The sequence below is a fragment of the Mizuhopecten yessoensis genome, unplaced genomic scaffold (genome assembly GCF_002113885.1).
Source record: "Mizuhopecten yessoensis strain PY_sf001 unplaced genomic scaffold, ASM211388v2 scaffold1581, whole genome shotgun sequence".
NCBI classification, from domain to species: Eukaryota; Metazoa; Mollusca; class Bivalvia; order Pectinida; family Pectinidae; genus Mizuhopecten; species Mizuhopecten yessoensis.
In genome coordinates, this window is record NW_018404118.1 from 129,971 (window position 1) to 151,828 (window position 21,858).

Sequence of the window (21,858 nt, forward strand, 5' to 3'; positions counted from 1 at the left end):
TCTAAAAAAAAACTGAATACTCATCACCCAAATGTATGTTTTTATGATGAACCTGTTACTGTCAGCCGAACACATAAACATCTTGGCTTGACATTCAGCGATTATGCTAAGTGGAATGACCACATTTATGATATTTACCAAAAAGCATACAACAGAATTAATATTTTAAGGATGATAAAACATAAACTAGACAAACAGTCATTAACCACAATGTATACATCATATATCAGACCTATACTAGAATATGCAGATGTTGTTTGGGATAATTGTTCACAAAATCTAAAAAATCTCTTAGAGTCAGTCCAGCTAGAGGCTGCAAGATTAATTACAGGAGAGCGTAGAGGCACCCCACAATATCTTGTACAAAGAATCAGGCTGGGTTCCTCTTGAAAGTAGGAGAAAACAACATAAAATGATGTTGATGTACAAGATTATATATAATGAAACTCCACATTGCCTGAAAGAAATCACTGAGTCACATTTTCATGATCCCACACTAGCTAGACATCCCGTTAGATCAGTTAGAATATTTGATCCTCCTTCAAAAAGTTAATAACACCTATTCCAAATTCAAACACAAGTACAACTGATTTTAGGAAAAAAAATAATTCTTTCTCAATGTAATTCTTCTGATTTCCAGAAATGGTACATGAATATTAATATTTCCTATTTGTCTTCATTGCTTATTTTTAAATATTGTTAGTGAGGCGGGCTGGGGTTCAGAAGACCAGTTATACTATTTTATTAAAAAGATATTTGGAAACAACTACATAAATAAGAATACAAAGCTTTACAGCATGTTAATTATACATCTAACCTGTGTTTAATATGCATAAATTAAACTATTTGGTGGTATTGAATTTCCAAACTCATCAGTGGATGGCCTTGTGTGATACAATGGACTTTTTGGCCTGTATCTGTTCGGTGCGGTAATTTAATCCCATCAAATGTTTATACATGCAGCTCCATCAACAAATTATTTTTCTTTTCTCTTCATAATATGTATATATAATATATATATATCGGTATATATTTTATGTCTTTTCAATATCAAAATAAAAGATTAGAATTTAAACCATTAGATACAATTATAATGAAAATGAGTATTAGTAGTTGTTTCCCTTAATTTGATTATTAATTTGATAATACCAACTTGTTTATATGTGTTTGTATGTGTTCTAATGTCTATGTCTATGCTTGTACCACTGTCTGTTACTATGTTTGCAAAGGGCTTAAATAGGCTATGCCTGCTGCCCAATCCATTTGTCCTTTGACAATAAAATTTATTGAAATTCAATCAAAATTGCACAAGATGAAGTTCTGCAACCTTAACCCCTTCCCTTATCTCAAAGTACAATACATTGTACAATTCTGAAATTGTCAAATTTCTGTATTTTTATATAAATTGAGATACTTCTTAATGTTTGATTAACTTCAGTTTATAATATTAATTACCATTCATTTGTGCTTAGCCTCCGACCTAGGGACATTCTTTTCTCTCCCTTTTCAATCTGTCTAAATTGCTTCCCTATGTATAGTTTGTCCTCGTCAAACTACAATAGGGAACTATTGGTGTTTATACCGACACCATATTTTATTAGGAATCTTGTTTGTCTAGAGATTAATGAATGTACGTTTTTCCTCTCCCGTTACAACAGTATGACAATGTCAATAACTTGATAAGATAGGGTCGATCTAATATCAGATATATATGCAATTTCATCCTGTTTTCAATGAAATTAATTTTCATTTTATAATATGCAAGTAGTAAGTCTTTGTTTTGCAGGGCAGTAGACTGAACATAGATCTTATATAAGATAATGTTATTTTATAATAATAAATAATAATAATCATTCTAGGTTCTTATATACCACTTTATCACAACCTAGTTTGTAGGTCGTCTCAAAGCGGATCACAAATTATTATCCACGGTTATAGGGCCTTTGCAACCACATAATAACTCCCTGGGGAGCATACAGCCGGTGCTGCCATTCGGTGCTCACAGCTAACATTCAACAATTCTAAAACTGCCCAGCCACGTGAACTCATTTACAGCTGAGTAGACTGGAACAAGCGGAGTAAAGTATCTTGCTGAAAGATACAACACAGTGCCGTGACGTGACTCGAACCCGCAACCCTTCGGTCATGAGCCCAGCATCCTACCACTAGACTACCGCGCCTATAGATCGAACACTTAGTTTCTGTAGTCTTTCTGCAGACATGCACAAACCACAAACAGACATATTATACTTTATTTCTACTGAAACAAACACCTTTTCTCAGTATACTTTAACTGTGATTTTGGAGGTGACGTTTACTGCTCACACATCCCTCTCCTCCGCTCCCGTTGAGGTGAGTGTCCTATATGAGTGTGTACCATTCCACAATTATTTGTCTCTGAACCATCACTTTTTGTCTCTAATGAACATGTTGAAGAGACACACAAGTGTTCACTAGTACTAGGCTGCCCTCCTAAATCACCAGGTACAGGGTCAATAGCTTGACCTTCGAAACAGGAACATGAACACATTTTGTCCAATGGAACAGACATAGATATACAGGTCAAAGACTGTTGATCTGAAGTCATATTCTGAGGGTCAGAGGTCACATGTCTAGAGTCTGTATCAGTAGAAGTCTTACTAAGGAAGTCATGTTCTGGTGTATTATAACCATCTGACACAGTTTTTATACTGGCCATGGCTCCTGTATCCTCACATGGAACAGCGGCCTTCAACCTGACATCATCTAACATCTCTACACCATTCTGTTCTACTTGTCCGACATTACTCACTCCCTTCTCTACATAATTCTGTTCTACTTGTCCGACATTACTCACTCCCTTCTCTACACAGCTGTCCACCTTAACAAAACATTCTTCTCTCATCTCTACACAAGCCTGGTCTTTTTGACTGTCACCCAGTCTATCCTCCTGAGGGGTCATGATGTCATCGTTGCTGTCGGAAACCAAATTTAACATATCCTCCTGAGGGGTCATAATGTCATCTACATCATGTTTATCTTCCTTTTTTACGCCACACAATAAAGCAACAGCACTTTTCTGTTTAGACTTCTTTGATCTTTTCTGAAATTAAACAAAATAATAAACATTGAATACAGATAAATTACTGTATATTCATAAAAATGTTTTGGTTTAGCTCATATCCTTTATTGTCGACTGAATGGTCCACACTTAATTCACTTAAAAAGCAAATGAAAATGATAATATTTTTGCTATTTTACAATACAACTTTGGTAAGGTGTATGATAAAGACTGGTTGTATATTTTTCTTAAGGGTTTGTTTTTAACCGGTTCATAAGATTCATTGTCACCATTCAAATCGGCATTATAACAGTTTTACTAGTGGTATGTACAGATCTAGTAGCCACATTGCTGCCCATATTTTTGGAAACTCAGTCATCTGAACCATCAAATTTAGAAATTTCAAACATCTGGGTGACTACGACTGGTAATTTGAAAATGGCTGCCTTATAAGTGTATACCACTATCAATTTGATAACAAAATGTAACTCACTTTCACATATTCGCAAATATTATGGAACAGATTTGCATAACGGATACAAGTTCAAAATGTGTTAAATCTATATCCAATTGAGGCGAGTTATGAATTGGAAGGGACTTAGGTTATTTTCTACCTTGAGAAGGTGTTAGTAGGATGCTTACATTAGTAAGGCTTTTTATGGGATATTTTCTTCAGGAGAAAATTGGTGGGATCTTAATGAAGGGAGTGTTCGTGAAATATTTACCTTCAGAAGGTTTTATGGGGATTATAGAATGACATTTGTAGGATACTTACCTTTGGCTTGGATTTGTGGGATATTTACCTTAGTACAAGGTTTAAGGGATATTTACCTTGGGATGAGGTTTAAGGGATATTTACCTTAGGATGAGGTTTAAGGGATATTTACCTTAGGAGGAGGTCTGTGGGATATGTACTATAGGTTGGAGTTTAGTGACACTCCTTACCTTGGGATGAGGTTTGTGGGATATGTACTATAGGTTTGAGTTTAGTGACACTCCTTACCTTGGGATGGGGTTTTGGGATATGTACTATAGGTTGGAGTTTAGTGACACTCCTTACCTTGGGATGAGGTTTGTGGGATATGTACTATAGGTTGGAGTTTAGTGACACTCCTTACCTTGGGATGAGGTTTTGGGATATGTACTATAGGTTGGAGTTTAGTGACACTCCTTACCTTGGGATGAGGTTTTGGGATATGTACTATACGTTGGAGTTTAGTGACACTCCTTACCTTGGGATGAGGTTTTGGGATATGTACTATACGTTGGAGTTTAGTGACACTCCTTACCTTGGGATGAGGTTTTGGGATATGTACTATACGTTGGAGTTTAGTGACACTCCTTACCTTGGGATGAGGTTTTGGGATATGTACTATACGTTGGAGTTTAGTGACACTCCTTACCTTGGGATGAGGTTTTGGGATATGTACTATACGTTGGAGTTTAGTGACACTCCTTACCTTGGGATGAGGTTTTGGGATATGTACTATACGTTGGAGTTTAGTGACACTCCTTACCTTGGGATGAGGTTTTGGGATATGTACTATACGTTGGAGTTTAGTGACACTCCTTACCTTGGGATGAGGTTTTGGGATATGTACTATACGTTGGAGTTTAGTGACACTCCTTACCTTGGGATGAGGTTTTGGGATATGTACTATACGTTGGAGTTTAGTGACACTCCTTACCTTGGGATGAGGTTTTGGGATATGTACTATACGTTGGAGTTTAGTGACACTCCTTACCTTGGGATGAGGTTTTGGGATATGTACTATACGTTGGAGTTTAGTGACACTCCTTACCTTGGGATGAGGTTTTGGGATATGTACTATACGTTGGAGTTTAGTGACACTCCTTACCTTGGGATGAGGTTTTGGGATATGTACTATACGTTGGAGTTTAGTGACACTCCTTACCTTGGGATGAGGTTTTGGGATATGTACTATACGTTGGAGTTTAGTGACACTCCTTACCTTGGGATGAGGTTTTGGGATATGTACTATACGTTGGAGTTTAGTGACACTCCTTACCTTGGGATGAGGTTTTGGGATATGTACTATACGTTGGAGTTTAGTGACACTCCTTACCTTGGGATGAGGTTTTGGGATATGTACTATACGTTGGAGTTTAGTGACACTCCTTACCTTGGGATGAGGTTTTGGGATATGTACTATACGTTGGAGTTTAGTGACACTCCTTACCTTGGGATGAGGTTTTGGGATATGTACTATAGGTTTGAGTTTAGTGACACTCCTTACCTTGGGATGAGGTTTTGGGATATGTACTATACGTTGGAGTTTAGTGACACTCCTTACCTTGGGATGAGGTTTTGGGATATGTACTATACGTTGGAGTTTAGTGACACTCCTTACCTTGGGATGAGGTTTTGGGATATGTACTATACGTTGGAGTTTAGTGACACTCCTTACCTTGGGATGAGGTTTTGGGATATGTACTATAGGTTTGAGTTTAGTGACATTCCTTACCTTGGGATGAGGTTTTGGGATATGTACTATACGTTGGAGTTTAGTGACATTCCTTACCTTGGGAAGAGGTTTTGGGATATGTACTATAGGTTTGAGTTTAGTGACATTCCTTACCTTGGGAAGAGGTTTGTGGGATATGTACTATAGGTTGGAGTTTAGTGACACTCCTTACCTTGGGAAGAGGTTTTGGGATATGTACTATACGTTGGAGTTTAGTGACACTCCTTACCTTGGGATGAGGTTTTGGGTTATGTACTATAGGTTTGAGTTTAGAGACACTCCTTACCTTAGGAGGAGGTAAATTGGGGTTATGAACTTTCTGATGTTGCTGAAGCTTTTGCTGAAAACAGAAAACAAACATGATACTTTAAGTTATTCACAACACATAATCTTCAGATATAATTACTACTATATAATGTTATCGGAACCATCATAAGGCATTACCAGATCAGGGTACAATACTTACACATGCCTGCTTACAAAACGCATGTTAATTTTATAATTATGCAATTCAACTTCCCTCCGTCACAATTTTTGCATGTACATTTTTTTCCTTTTAACGAAAAATCCCAATTATATTCACGAAGATGTTATAAAGATATCCATATAGTCATATATATACCATGATTGTCTTTAACAGTATCTGTTCTTACTTTTCATTCTTTGATAACTTTCTTTCATGTTATTACTGACAAAAAGAATTTTAGATTTGCTGGTAGGTTTCTGTTTAGCAATAGAAATTTTGATCATATGCAAAACTTAGCCAGCATGCAGGCTAACATAGTTTTGAATCCTCCAGTCCAGGGTAGACTTTGCTGTTACTGCGTTTGTCAGATACACTCATACCTACATCCATTTAAAATTTATTATTATGCTTCTGAAGTTCAGATGTTGTTTTCATACTGTTCACAATTAAAGAAACTAGTACTGATATTGTAATGTATGGGATACCTCAGCGGTGAAGCGTCTGTTGCAACCGGGGTGTGGACACTCTTTATGGTTGCCATCATGGTATGAGCGGATGTGGGCAAGAAGGTTCCGCTGGTTGAGGTAGGAACGGCCACAGTTGTCCCGTGGACAGGCAAGAACTTCCCGTTCCGAGGAATGGACACTCATATGCTGCCTCAGCCACCGTCTACTACTGAAGGTTTTATCACACTGGGGACACTTTCTCTCTACAAACAGATACATGTACCTGTATCCTTACAGTGTTGACTTTGCCCGCATACCATGTACAAGTATACACACCAGTTAAGCACAGTCGAGGGACGTTCCAATCTCAACATGCTCAAAGCGTCACCATTAAGTTAGTAGGTAGTAGAACTTCTGATTAGCCAACTAGTTTTGCCTAGTTTTTTTAGAACACTTACCTACTAGTTCTTTAATTAAAGTATACTTCTATATTGTCATATGAGGGACAAACAACTTTGGTCAAGTAACGGATTGTAACACTTGGCTAACGAAGATGGTCAAGAGCAGATAAACAATATTTAACACAACATCAATATCTTGGATGTTAAGGTACAAAGACACCATTAACTTTAGTAGTGCTGTAAAGGACATAAATCATTATCGAGAGATGCCAGGAATACACAAGGAAGAGTGGTACATACTATGGTATGCTGAACATATAAACGGGAGATAACAACAGTAATGATATCAATGTAGATGACACAATGTTACCATGTCAATCAGGAACGCTTAGCTTAGAGTAACATAGTGATCTCTACATATACACACCAGTTGGATATTTAGCATGAGGGCCAAATATTGGAGAATGTTTTCCTCCAGTGTAAAGCCATAATTATATCTGTCTTTAACACAAGTTAACACCAAATTAACCTTTTTTAATTTTGAAACTGAAATTAAGCTATCAACAAATTTGAGTAAATTCTTTGAAGACATGTGTGCCAACACGGCACATGTTATGTAGTTCTGGGCTGTCAGGGGAGCTTACTCTCACTTACCCACTGCATGCTGTGTCGCTATGTGTTTCCTTAGCAATGTCCACTTAGAGAATATTTCAGTACATCCCAACTCATCACACTTATATCCTGAAAAAAAGATACATGATAACATTATTGTTACCCATCATCACAAACAATTGGCATACAACATTAAGCTTTAATAACCATCATCTATATATATATATATATAATCCGCCTGAAGAAGCCCTAGAAGGCAGAAAGGCCTAGCGGACGATCTGAAAAATTTGTTTTTATTCTATATTTTCCTTCGCAAGGACTTATTTATTTATTATCTACTATAAATATATATATCACAAGTTTACCAATCATCAGCAAATCACACTATGTTATTGCTTACCAATCAACAATATATTAACCCAGTGACCTAGCTCTGATAATAATAATAATAATAATATACAACATTTATGTAGCGCCCTATATAATTTGTAAAATTACTCTAAGGCGCTTTACAACATATGGATAATAGTAATGGTTATAATTGTGAAAACAAACAACAAAGGCTTGCAATCACTTTCATACATTTAACAAGCAATGTGCACATAATTGAACAAATAAAAGGGTGGTATTTACATGACGTCATTGCAAAGATTCTAAAATGCAGACGTGAAGAGGTGAGTTTTTATGTCCCTCTTGAACTTGGCCAGGGTATTTGACTTCCTAATAGCAGATGGTAAGCTATTCCACAACGTAGCCGAAACCCTCCCAAAGCATCTGTTTCCGTAGGTCACAGTACAAGATTTTGGGACACACAACAAAGATTCTGACTCCGACCGCAGTGATCTTGACGGCTGATACAGGGTAACAAGCTCCTGTAGGTACTGAGGAGCTGTTCTATTCAGTGCCTTGTATGTGTATACCAGAATTTTGTACTGTGACCTGTATCGTACTCGTAACCAATGCAACGAATCAGTGAAAACTGATACCTATCATCTAATGTTTTACCTGTATGGACTTTTTCATGACGTTGTAATTTGCTTGGTACCAGGAACCTCATGCCACAGCCCTCATAGGAACACCTGTGATAAAAGATCATGAATGTATTACTCCAAATATACCAGTATTTTACATAATCATACCATTACCGGTAATATTCTGTAGAATCATTCCACTCAAACTCAGACTGGAATTCTCCCGGCCTCGTATCCAGAATAGTCTCAATTCAACTCCTCATCTCAATCTAATTCTAAGCTCCAACTTTAACTCCAACAGCCCTGACCTTCATTCCTGATGTTGAACACTTTTGACCTTCATTCCTGATGTTGAACACTTAAGTGATTTATAATGAAATATTTAATGTTCATCAAAGAATCCAACTAGTTTATTTGCATCATCTGCAAGTTTGCACGTACAAAGCATTTAATTTTTTCATGCCATATTCAAAGGGATTTAGAGAAGATAGGTGTATCGATTTTGGAACCCTTGAATTTCGAAGATGTCTTTTACCATTATAAAAGTGTACTGTAAAAAGATGCAAGTAACATTCACAAGTACATGTATACAATATCCCTACACAAACATATCTTCCTTCAGTTGTAATATACTCTTACAATTGTATTTGTCAATTCATTTAAGGTGACAATTTTGAAAAGAAAAGCCTCAAATGTACCTGTATAGGATATACTCACAAAAACGGATTGATTTTGGTGTGTTCAAACTCATGAACTTTGAGGTGTTGATTTTTCTTGAAGGATTTTCCACAGCCATCATACTCACACTGTAACAAAAGCATGAGAATTGTGAATATATGTACTCGCCCATTATATAAACAATCATATATATATATGTAACCCTTTGTACTACCACATAAATAGTATCAAAGCAATCAGACATGTAACCTTACATTATCATTCTGTTACAATGCAATTCGACTGGTGAATACTGTTCCACTTCGTTCCACAACAACCAGCACATTGGTTCTATCCTTCGATGTTTGAGGACTTGATTCTTATGAAATAATTATAAACATGTAGCTAATACTTCCACATGTAACTTCCCTTAAAACTGTCCAACTTTTTAACTCACCGTAAACCGACCCTGTGTATGCTTCCTCTTAATGTGTTTTTTCAGATTCTGTATTAAAGTGAACTTCTTTCCACATCCATCCACTGTACAACTGTTACACAAGGGAAAGCAAATGAGTAAAACATAAAAATGTTTAATAGATAAAGATACTACTACTAGAAACATAATCAGTGATTTGGTTGGCCATGAAGAAATTTTAAATTCTAGTAAATCAACCAGGCAGACAATTGGAGGAATGAAATCACCTATGCCTAAATCAAGGGTTTCTGCTGAGATCAACCGATCCCATTATGACATAGATCTGGTACCCACATGACATTTACTGTGATCTTCTATGATAAAACAACTAGTACCTACTACCTACCTGACTTCCTTCTGTACATGTGGTTCCCCAGTGAGTTCATGGCTGTTTTGTTCGTGTCTGCGAAGATGAGATGACCGGGCATATTTCTTCCCACAGCCTGGAACCACACACTGGAAAGGTTTCTGGAAAAACAAACCAGGAAAAACAGTCAAGATTTTTTTTTTTAACAAAAACACTGATGGGAAGTTCAAAATTCCTTGCTCTCTTGTTATCTATTGCTTCAATTTCTAAATCTGTCAATCGTACATTTTCAACTTCTTCACAAGAAACACTGTAGGGATTTGGACAAATTGACAACAGATATAAATCACAATTTGAACTCCATCCAGTGTTTGGATAATGTGTGCACCGGATGCAAACAAATTGGTGGACCAACATTGGACAAATAAGGCAACATATATCAATATGTATATATGTACCCTCTCTTCTTTAGCCAGGTATCAAAACCAAATTTAAATCTGATATAATTATTATTTGAAGGGCCTAAAAATTCTCAGCCAACTTAAGACGAAATTCAGCCGTGTAACCTGAAACATACGTTTTTATTTTTGGCCTTAGTAATTTAATGTCATTAAATATGAAACCAGCTTCTGCGAAACTTGCTCTGTGATGAATAATATCTTTATTACTCTAATATTTAATTTCTAATTATTATTTTTTTGAAAAAATGAACCATCCAAAAGACTTGAAATCATGTGCCATTGAAGATTTTTTTATTGCGTAATGTGTGTCAACACGATTCAGATTAATGTTATCCCCTGCTCCCCAGTCCCCCTCTCAATGAACCCAATTACCCTCACTGGAGACAAAGCACACATGACAATGCTTACATTATGATATTATAACTTCCCATGTTTTCACTTCGTCACTCTGATCAGTGGGTGTTTAGTCTACTGACGTTGTTTTTATTTTTAGTTGATGAAAGACGTTGATTTTTTTTTTGTCATCACATCTTGTTAAAATCGATCTGTCGATCTTCCAAGTAACTATTTTTTTTTAAACAAAAAGTAATTTATTTCTTGTCATTTTCTTAGAGACTACCATAACCTGATTACAAAACAGCAATCAGAACCTTGTTATCTTCAAAATTGGATTTTTAAGATTTTTTTGTAATAGTGAAATTTCACAATTGGTTTTTAGCATTTTCCTGAAAACAATCAAAAAAGCGTACAAGGTCATTAACATGGTATATATGGAAGAATTTGTTTTCTCTTTTTACCACAATTTCAGAACCAATCTATTCTATTGTAAAACGAAAGATTTTCATGCTAAATATCACCCCTCATTCAGGAGATTATGCTAAAATGTTACTTCACAAAGAGTTACCTCCCCTTTCAAAACACAATGTATGACATTAAAAATCTCATTTAATTATATACATTGATGCACCAGTCTCAGTGGTAATTACACATCTTTCTTATCGTTCGTCTTTACACTTGAATACCAGTCTCCTCAACAAATCTGGTGGTCTTCTGTGCTAAGGGCATCCAAGTTGGTCCATATAACTTTTCTTTGAGTGGTGTTGGTGAATGCCATATCTTATCTCTCATGATCAGTACCTGATGGATCTTGCATGACTGTAAGAGGTGTGCAGTATCCTGCTCTGCTTCTCCACAAGGATACATTGGAGATGAAACAACTCTCATGACTTTGTATAGATGTTGATTGAGTCTGTTGTGTCCTGTCGGAAGATGGTAGTTTGGTCAGATCTTGTTGGTGGTAACTGTCTTGTTGCTGATGGGTGTTGAACAGAGATTTGATGATAGTTTTCATCTCTGTGTAGCAGTCTGGATTTTCTTCCTGTTATTGTTCAGCACCATTCTTTGCTAATTCATCGGCTTGTTCATTACCCCAAACTCCACAGTGAGAAGGAATCCACTGTAGAACTGTTGTCAGACTCTTGATGGTGTATAAAGCTTATTCAAGTTGAGGTAGCTTGTCGTTTGTCAAAGCTTGTAGCACAGAGAGGGCATCAGTCAGGAATACTACTTGAGTTGTGTTATCAACTTTGGTTTTGATGGAGTGTGCAGCATGAATAAGGGCTCCTTCTTCAGCTTTGTAGTTTGAACAATGTAGGCCTGTTGGTATTGCTTCTGATTGTTGATCTCCGTTGGGGTACTTAATGTATAACCTGCCCCTCCTTTTGTTGTGGCATTTGCTTACCCAGGAGTCTGAAGGGTACTTGTCTTCAAGCATACTCATTGTAATTACACATGATCTGATATGTTTTAGTCAGATAAATCATTAAAATAATATTTAAAAACAAAAATTTGTATTTGTACATGATGTATGATCTGACAAGTTTTACTTAACTAAGAAATTAAAATGATATTGAAAAACAAAAGCATGTCATATCAATTAGATATATTTAATGTAAACTATGTACAGACCAACCATTGTATATAGTATTTGTATGTCAGACAACTCTGAAACTAGAAATAAATTTAAATTTAGGTCTATTCAATTTCTAACTGTATCAGTGTATGTAAACTCAAGTCAAGACTGAGTGACAGTAACTTAATTTAAAAGTTTAATCATTCAGAAAAAAAAGTAAATAGAACCGAAATGTATACAAATATACATCATTTAATGTTTAAAATATATACAGAAAACAAAGAGAACAGATACCTTTACACGATAGGTAAACAACCTTCAATACAATATCCTTCTAGCGAGTTTTGTCTGGTACTGGTGGGATTTGTGTACGTTTTCGAGGCGAGGTGTCCGCCATATTGGATTTACCGTTATACTATACCCCTTGGGATTTCAACAGCATTTTTCATACCAAGAACGGTTTTGACAGATTGGCATATATATATACTTATTTTAAGGGATAATTACTGAACATTTGAATATAATTTTGATGGATGTACTCGGTTTTATAAGGAAATTGTCGCTTCTGCAATATTTCAGAGACGTATAATAATGTATTATACGTCTCTGAAAGTACTAATATATTAATGCCCGGCCTCCTCTGCCCCGACGCAATATATAAAAAAATATCGTCGTCAGAAAGCTACGTTATCGCAGCTACTGTCAGACTGTGCACAGAGCACGTGGGTCAGCGACATAATGATGGGGTACGAGTCATTTGTTTGTTTACTCTAAATGTGAGAAGTTTTGTCTGATACATTACCTCTCCCGTATGTGATCGCTGATGAATGTCCATCCGATCAGGCCTCGAGAAAGTCTTCAAACAATCAGGAAATGAACAAATGTACTCGTGGGTTGTCGTAACGTCAGATTTGGCCGCCATCTTCTTCTACATGATACTCTTGGACTTCTTCCTAGAAATATTGATGATAAAACGAAAGTTTCCGAACAGATTTGGCTTATATAATATTTGAGTCAATGGCTGACCGGATCGCTGTATTATCTCTAGGTATACAGAGTTGTCGTTCCTTACACAATATTGTGTATTGTGCAAGATTATATTGGCAAACATGAAAATTGACATTTCTCTGTCGTTTTTAATCTCAAAAATATTCTCAACAAAGAATAAATAATGATGTTTAACCTTGATCATTTTGAATATTCAATATTGCCCTGTGGAGTTGCACGGTTTTCCATACAAGAGATATCCCAAATGTATTTGAACGTGGTATAAGATATGTACCACAGGTTTAGATTGAATCTAATTCTGTGGATATATATGTCATTTAAAATGAAATAAAAATATCTTCAAATAAAGAAGATATAAGCTTATATATGAAAATGCAATTGTTTTTAAATCAAATAGAGGTATTTTAAATATGATAAAAAAATATATAATTGAATTAGATATATAACCGCATTAAAGCCATTTTGGTTTCTGTGGAGTATAACATATAGATAGCAGAGACGTATAATACATATATTATATATATATTAATATTATACGTCTCTGTAGATAGGCAGAGTTTGAGTATCAACATCTCTATTTTGCTATATATATATCATAAACTAAAGTGTATAACTAATGTACAAAATAATATCTAATTGAAACAGAGGCAACAACATAACGTGATTCTAACATATATTTCATTCATTAAAACGATAATTCTATTATTTGTGATAAGGGTAGTTTGGTTCTGGCCGTCCGTGAACATCTCCCGCCAAAATATGTCAAACCTTAAATAACGTCATAATCGATAATCCATGCCCATTGCTATTTTTACACTAAACCCTGCTCACTGATTGGTTAGTTAAGAGTAAATATAAGTGTTATTTATCACATTAGAACATTATCAAGTTATAGTGTATGTTTAGTGTAAAACCCTCATATTTCACCGGTAAAATGTAATACAAGATATATATATATTCCATTAATACATGCAAATATAACTTATGTGCTTTCAGGAGGTCTATGTTTAAAATTTAATTTAGCAATGATCCAAGAAACAGTGCATGTTTGGAAAAGATCTTTATTGTTTTTTTGCACTGTCATGTAAAGACAATTAGCTTCAAGACAATCTGCTTCACTAGAGCTGTTCCTGCTTCAAATGTCGCTGGTCTGTAGACATGCAGAATCAAGACAGTAGAATGAGCTCCATTTATACTTAGAAGATAAAGGTGTTTAACAACAGGCAAACTATCCTTTTGTGCATCAAAAACGGAAGTGTTAGGAGGCTCAACACCCATGATCGACTGGAATAGCAAGGGTCTTGAAATTGCATGGGGGAAAAAATGTTACCCGTATGTGTTACAGGGACTGTTATTCAATAAATCTGAACCCGAAATAATGTGTCTTCCTAATTATCGGAGCAACAGAAAAAGACAGGAACATCATCATGGACAGATTGGTCGAGTGGTTGATACTTCGGCCTTCCACGCAGGCGGCCGGGGTTCGATTGCCAAAGTCGTCGTACGCATGGAAATTCAGAGAAAGTGTTTTTCTCCTGCCCACACAACTCCAACAACCCAGGTGGAGTATAAAATGATCTGGGGAGGGTTTTGCGGTATCTGTGCTGTAGCATTCAAGTGAAGTGGCACTATAAATTATGCCGTTAGAAGCACGGTCCCACTACAATCAGAACACAATACATCTCCAGTACACACGCAGACATACTCACATAGGGAGATATTAGCCAGGTGGCATAGCTAGTATAGTTAGCGCCTGATAAGGCAGCCCCTGCGAATTCCTCAAAATTGTATGGGTTAATGTATCTGCTAATTGTGGTAATTGTATATCTATGTACTGTAAAGCGCTTTAGAGTGGCTTATTCTGGCTAGATAGGGCGCTATATCAAATGTTGTATATTATCATTATTATCCACGCACAGGGACCTGTATATATCATCATTGGGGTGACATTTTCACCGAATGTTAATATAAACTCCTAAAACGTGTAAAATTACACCTTAGTTCAGGTCCGAATGTCGCTGTAACAACTGTTCAGGTCCCTGTGACCCCAGTGGGAAAGGACACCTATCATTGTTAAAGTTTTGAATACTACGGGATTCACGGTTAAATGTGATTACATTGCATCTTTCAAAAGAAAAAATGAAATACACGTAGACACATTAACATTTTTAGAAGAATTTGCATCTAAATACGTTACACGAACGTGTTATTTTTACATTAGAACAGGTGTGCCACGTGATTTTATTTTACTTCCAAGAATAGAGTTTTCTGCACACACATGTTATTCAACTTTATACAACTATAGACGTTTTACTTGGTGAATATGCTATCTAGAATATGATAGAGTAGGATCCAGGATATGTTATGATATGAGAGTTGTACATAAACAACAGACAAATGTAAATACACGTCATGGGTCACCGATATCTGTAAACACCGATAACGAGGATGCGGTGAATAAGCGTTATATATATTTTAAAATCTAATGATAGTGTATAAGCACCAGTTGATAAAATTCATCAAATCAGAGGTTAAGGTGAAATACGAATATAAGCAAGGAGACATGATAAATTCGGGTATAGGGAGAAGAAGAGGAAGAAGAAGGCGCCATCGTTTTACAATCATTAATTCATTGCGATCAAAAAGGGGAAAAAAGTCTCCATTTTTCATTTTATAGATTATTCAAAGGCCATGGATTTTGTAAATAGACCGTTAATGATATAAAAAGATGTTATAACATGTTAGCGCAAACGTCATTATATACATGTAGACGTGTGATATGTTGTATTTAATATGAAAAAAATTCGTTCACCAGTTTGTCATGGATAACGGATTATTCCAAAGGGAATTCATCCCCCCTTTTTTGCTATATAATTATGTTAATAGTTATGTTATAAAATTTTAGGTGAATTATTTAAATAAAAGTTATCATTGATTTACTGATACGGTATGCAATTGATATGCTGGTTAAATAATATTAGATGTCCTTGCGAATTAGATATACAAAAACTGGGATATAAATGTAAATACAAACAACAACAAAACGTCGTCACATAATGTAATCATACTGTGGGTAGGTTCTCATTAATAACATCATTTCATGTAATCATACTGTGGGTAGGTTCTCATTTATAACATCATTTAATGTAATCATACTGTGGGAAGGTTCTCATTAATAACGTAATTTAATGTAATCATACTGTGGGAAGGTTCTCATTAATAACATCATTTAATGTAATCATACTGTGGGTAGGTTCACATTCATAACATCATTTAATGTAATCATACTGTGGGTAGGTTCTCATTTATAACATCATTTAATGTAATCACACTGTGGGTAGGTTCTCATTAATAACATAATTTAATGTAATCATACTGTGGGTAGGTTCTTATTAATAACATAATTTAATGTAATCATACTGTGGGTAGGTTCTCATTTATAACATCATTTAATGTAATCATACTGTGGGTAGATTCTCATTAATAACATAATTTAATGTAATCATACTGTGGTAAATTCTCATTAATAACGTAATTTAATGTAATTTCACCGTGGGTAGAGGTTCGCAGTAAGTACATCACGTTATGTAATTAAATTGCGGGTATGTTCTCATTAATTACGTCATTTAATGTAGTTACTCCGTGGGTGGGTTCTCATAATTTTACATCAAGTAATGTAATCACACTGTGGGTAGGTTCTCATTAACTTCGTGATATAATGTAATTACTCCGTGTGTAGGTTTTCATTAATTACACCACGTTATTGTAATTACACTGTGGGTAGGTTATAATTAATTACGCCATTAAATGTAATTACTATGTGGGTAGGTTCTCATCAATTACGTCAATTAATGTCATTACAACTTGGGTAGGTTCTCATTAATCAATTACATCACGTAATGTAATTACAATGTACACTGTGGGTAGGTTATAATTAATTACGTCATTAAATGTAATTACTCTGTGGGTAGGTTCTCATTAATTACGTCATTAAATGTAATTACTCTGTGGGTAGGTTCTCATTAATTACGTCTTTTTATATAAATATACTGTTGGTAGATTCTCATTAATTTCGTCATTTAATGAAATTATATTGTGGATAGGGTATTAGTAATTTTGTATTTTAATGTAAACATACTGTGGTAGGTTCTCATTACGTCATATGATGTAATCATACTGTGTTTAGGCTCTGATTCATTACGTCAGGTAAAAGTAAGTAAACGAATTCTTATAACGCCTTAGAATTGGTTGAGAGTATACCTACCTATTATATACAAAGTATGCATTATCTTAGAGGGTAATCGTACTGTGAATAAGTTATCATAGTAAATGTCATCATTTGGGTTCTCCACAGTTGACGTAAACGAGAATTAGTTTGCGAATAGAAGTGTCGTAAAGGCACTTTGGTCGGTCTAGATTGTGTCTGTGTAATAATGATACTATCGTATTTCGTTTGTTTGAGTATTTATGAATTATCATGGATGTGGTGATGCATTAATGTATCAATGTGATTTGATATTGGCACATGTCCAGATATGGATAGAATTATACCGATTAGATATATGCAGGGTGAGACTCACTCGTGACGTGACTTGATAACGCTGCTGCTACTCCGTACCCCGTCTCTAGTGTCTTACCCCATACATTCACAGCGTGTATACATTATATGCATATAACTCCTCCCCGTACAGCTCCCTGCCTGTAAAGTGGGATATGTCCCTGAACCCGGGATGTAACAGTCGCTCCACATAAAGGTAAGATATTTTAGTGTTTTACAGTACATAAACCAGTACATAAACCACTGTTTGTGTATCTGTAATCTAATGTGTTATCTAGGGCGCTCAAAGTCATGGACTTTATGTCAAACAGTTATAAAATTATATGGAGTCACATTTCACTGATTGCTTCCTGTACTGGTACGTAACAACGTTTATCAGTGATTGAAGTAACAGCACTCTTTAGCTTTCCTTTATTATTAAAAATCATTTTATACTGACATTAACTTAGATACCATCTTGTTCTGTCATTGACTTAACGTTATCCCCTATACTAGCACTGTCTTTAAAAAATCTTTTTATATTCCTAGCTCATACCTTTAATATCGGAATTTGTAAAAATAAATAAAAAAATGTTTATCTTCCCATCCTAGTATTATTAATGTCATTTTTGGCGTATTTGAAAGTGTTTGAAATTATTGTGTACCAATAGCGACATTTTATCTCTCATTGGAATCCTCGACTTACTTAGTCATATTCGTGTCATTGGGCGCAAAAGGCGTTAACACAGTTTTGTTTTGAATGCTGAAAAACTTGGGAATTTGACAAATATTCTATACTATTATCATCAGTTTAAGTATATGTGCCAGTCATCAATTACATACAATAAAACAAAGTTTAATAACTGATTTAATTTGAACGCTCATCTTAACGATTTGAGAATAAGCGGTTCTATAGATATTTGGTCTCCTGGAGCAACAGCAATTAGTGGTAATTACTACCCGAGGTTATGTGCTCTGTGAAGTTAAATACAGATCTTAAACAAGTTTTCCGAGATAATATCTTTATTTGTTTATAAGACACGAGACCAACATCCTACATGCAAGTTGTATCTGAATGTAGAACGTTTTCACTGAGTTCATTCACCGAGCGTGACGCGTCTTGTGATATACTCTTCAACACGTTCTGTTTTACCACGTGATGCCACGGGCAGCAATACGCGAGCTCAATGTACCGTGTGAAAACCAATACGAGGTTTAAAAATGCGGCCATACCAATATTTGTGTGATTGTTGCTGCTATTACTGCATTTTTTTTTGTTTTCATGTCACACCAAATGAAAGTGCAAACGTGACATATTTAATAGCAACTGCAACGTAACCCTCTCCTTAGGACAACTGACACATACACCACTGTAACTATCCCCTTAGTACTACTGACACATACAACACCGTAACTATCTCATTAGTACTACTGACACATACAACACTGTAACTATCTCCTTAGTACTACTGACACATACAACAATGTAACTATCCCCTTAGGACAACTGATATATACAACACTGTAACTATCTCCAAAGTACTACAGACACATACAACACTAACTATCTCCTTAGGACAACTGACACATACAACACTGTAACTATCTCCTTAGGACAACTGATATATACAACACTGTAACTATCTCCTTAGTACTACTGACACATACAACACTGTAACTATCTCCTTAGTACTACTGACACATACAACACTGTAACTATCCCCTTAGGACAACTGATATATACAACACTGTAACTATCTCCAAAGTACTACAGACACATACAACACTGTAACTATCTCCTTAGTACTACTGACATATACAACACTGTAACTATCTCCTTAGTACTACTGACACATACAACACTGTAACTATCTCCTTAGGACAACTGATATATACAACACTGTAACTATCTCCAAAGTACTACAGACACATACAACACTGTAACTATCTCCTTAGTACTACTGACATATACAACACTGTAACTATCTCCTTAGTACTACTGACACATACAACACTGTAACTATCTCCTTAGTACTACTGACACATACAACACTGTAACTATCTCCTTAGTACTACTGACACATACAACACTGTAACTATCTCCTTAGTACTACTGACACATACAACACTGTAACTATCTCCTTAGTACTACTGACACATACAACACTGTAACTATCTCCTTAGTACTACTGACACATACAACACTGTAACTATCTCCTTAGTACTACTGACACATACAACACTGTAACTATCTCCTTAGTACTACTGACATATACAACACTGTAACTATCTCCTTAGTACTACTGACACATACAACACTGTAACTATCTCCTTAGTACTACTGACACATACAACACTGTAACTATCTCCTTAGTACTACTGACATATACAACACTGTAACTATCTCCTTAGTACTACTGACACATACAACACTGTAACTATCTCCTTAGTACTACTGACACATACAACACTGTAACTATCTCCTTAGTACTACTGACACATACAACACTGTAACTATCTCCTTAGTACTACTGACACATACAACACTGTAACTATCTCCTTAGTACTACTGACACATACAACACTGTAACTATCTCCTTAGTACTACTGACACATACAACACTGTAACTATCTCCTTAGTACTACTGACACATACAACACTGTAACTATCTCCTTAGTACTACTGACACATACAACACTGTAACTATCTCCTTAGTACTACTGACACATACAACACTGTAACTATCTCCTTAGTACTACTGACACATACAACACTGTAACTATCTCCTTAGTACTACTGACACATACAACACTGTAACTATCTCCTTAGTACTACTGACACATACAACACTGTAACTATCTCCTTAGTACTACTGACACATACAACACTGTAACTATCTCCTTAGTACTACTGACACATACAACACTGTAACTATCTCCTTAGTACTACTGACACATACAACACTGTAACTATCTCCTTAGTACTACTGACACATACAACACTGTAACTATCTCCTTAGTACTACTGACACATACAACACTGTAACTATCTCCTTAGTACTACTGACACATACAACACTGTAACTATCTCCTTAGTACTACTGACACATACAACACTGTAACTATCTCCTTAGTACTACTGACACATACAACACTGTAACTATCTCCTTAGTACTACTGACACATACAACACTGTAACTATCTCCTTAGTACTACTGACACATACAACACTGTAACTATCTCCTTAGTACTACTGACACATACAACACTGTAACTATCTCCTTAGTACTACTGACACATACAACACTGTAACTATCTCCTTAGTACTACTGACACATACAACACTGTAACTATCTCCTTAGTACTACTGACACATACAACACTGTAACTATCTCCTTAGTACTACTGACACATACAACACTGTAACTATCTCCTTAGTACTACTGACACATACAACACTGTAACTATCTCCTTAGTACTACTGACACATACAACACTGTAACTATCTCCTTAGTACTACTGACACATACAACACTGTAACTATCTCCTTAGTACTACTGACACATACAACACTGTAACTATCTCCTTAGTACTACTGACACATACAACACTGTAACTATCTCCTTAGTACTACTGACACATACAACACTGTAACTATCTCCTTAGTACTACTGACACATACAACACTGTAACTATCTCCTTAGTACTACTGACATATACAACACTGTAACTATCTCCTTAGTACTACTGACATATACAACACTGTAACTATCTCCTTAGTACTACTGACACATACAACAATGTAACTATCTCCTTGGTACTACTGACACATTCAACACTGTAACTATCTCCTTAGTACTACTGATATATACAACACTGTAACTATCTCCTTAGTACTACTGACACGTACAACAATGTAACTATCTCCTTGGTACTACTGACATATGCAACATTGTAACTATCTCCTTAGTAATACTGACACATTCAAGAATGTAACTATCTCCTTAGTACTACTGACACATACAACACTGTAACTATCTCCTTAGGACAACTGACACATACAACACTAACTATCTCCT

The 21,858-nt window shown here is 35.6% G+C and overlaps 2 protein-coding genes across 2 annotated transcripts in view; one reads left to right on the forward strand and one right to left on the reverse strand.

The window, feature by feature from the left end:
* Window positions 1–2,118: 2,118 nt before the first annotated feature.
* LOC110465436 (transcription factor IIIA-like) lies at window positions 2,119–13,187 on the reverse strand. Its single transcript, XM_021521242.1, has 9 exons — window positions 13,037–13,187; window positions 9,901–10,022; window positions 9,537–9,627; window positions 9,140–9,228; window positions 8,457–8,530; window positions 7,494–7,580; window positions 6,478–6,701; window positions 5,813–5,866; window positions 2,119–3,082 (listed from the first exon to the last, which is right to left on the reverse strand). The coding sequence occupies exons 1-9, from the start codon at window positions 13,154–13,156 to the stop codon at window positions 2,315–2,317; spliced, it is 1,629 nt and encodes a 542-aa protein (XP_021376917.1). The 5' UTR covers window positions 13,157–13,187; the 3' UTR covers window positions 2,119–2,314.
* A 4,634-nt stretch (window positions 13,188–17,821) lies between these two features.
* Window positions 17,822–21,858, forward strand: part of LOC110465401 (P protein-like) — a 33,558-nt gene continuing 29,521 nt past the window's right edge. Inside the window, exon 1 of the mRNA XM_021521187.1 lies at window positions 17,822–17,996. The gene's annotated coding sequence lies outside the window, so the exon portion shown is untranslated. The remainder of the gene's footprint in view (window positions 17,997–21,858) is intronic.

Excerpts from the sequence above, each read along its gene's own strand:
- LOC110465436 (XM_021521242.1), bottom strand. The coding sequence starts at position 13,156 with ATGGCGGCCAAATCTGACGTTACGACAACCCACGAGTACATTTGTTCA. Across the intron at positions 8,531-9,139 it reads ACCAAAATCAATCCGTTTTT|GTGTTCCTATGAGGGCTGTG; the intron begins GTGAGTATATCC and ends CTTTTATCACAG. Across the intron at positions 7,581-8,456 it reads TCATGAAAAAGTCCATACAG|GATATAAGTGTGATGAGTTG; the intron begins GTAAAACATTAG and ends TCTTTTTTTCAG.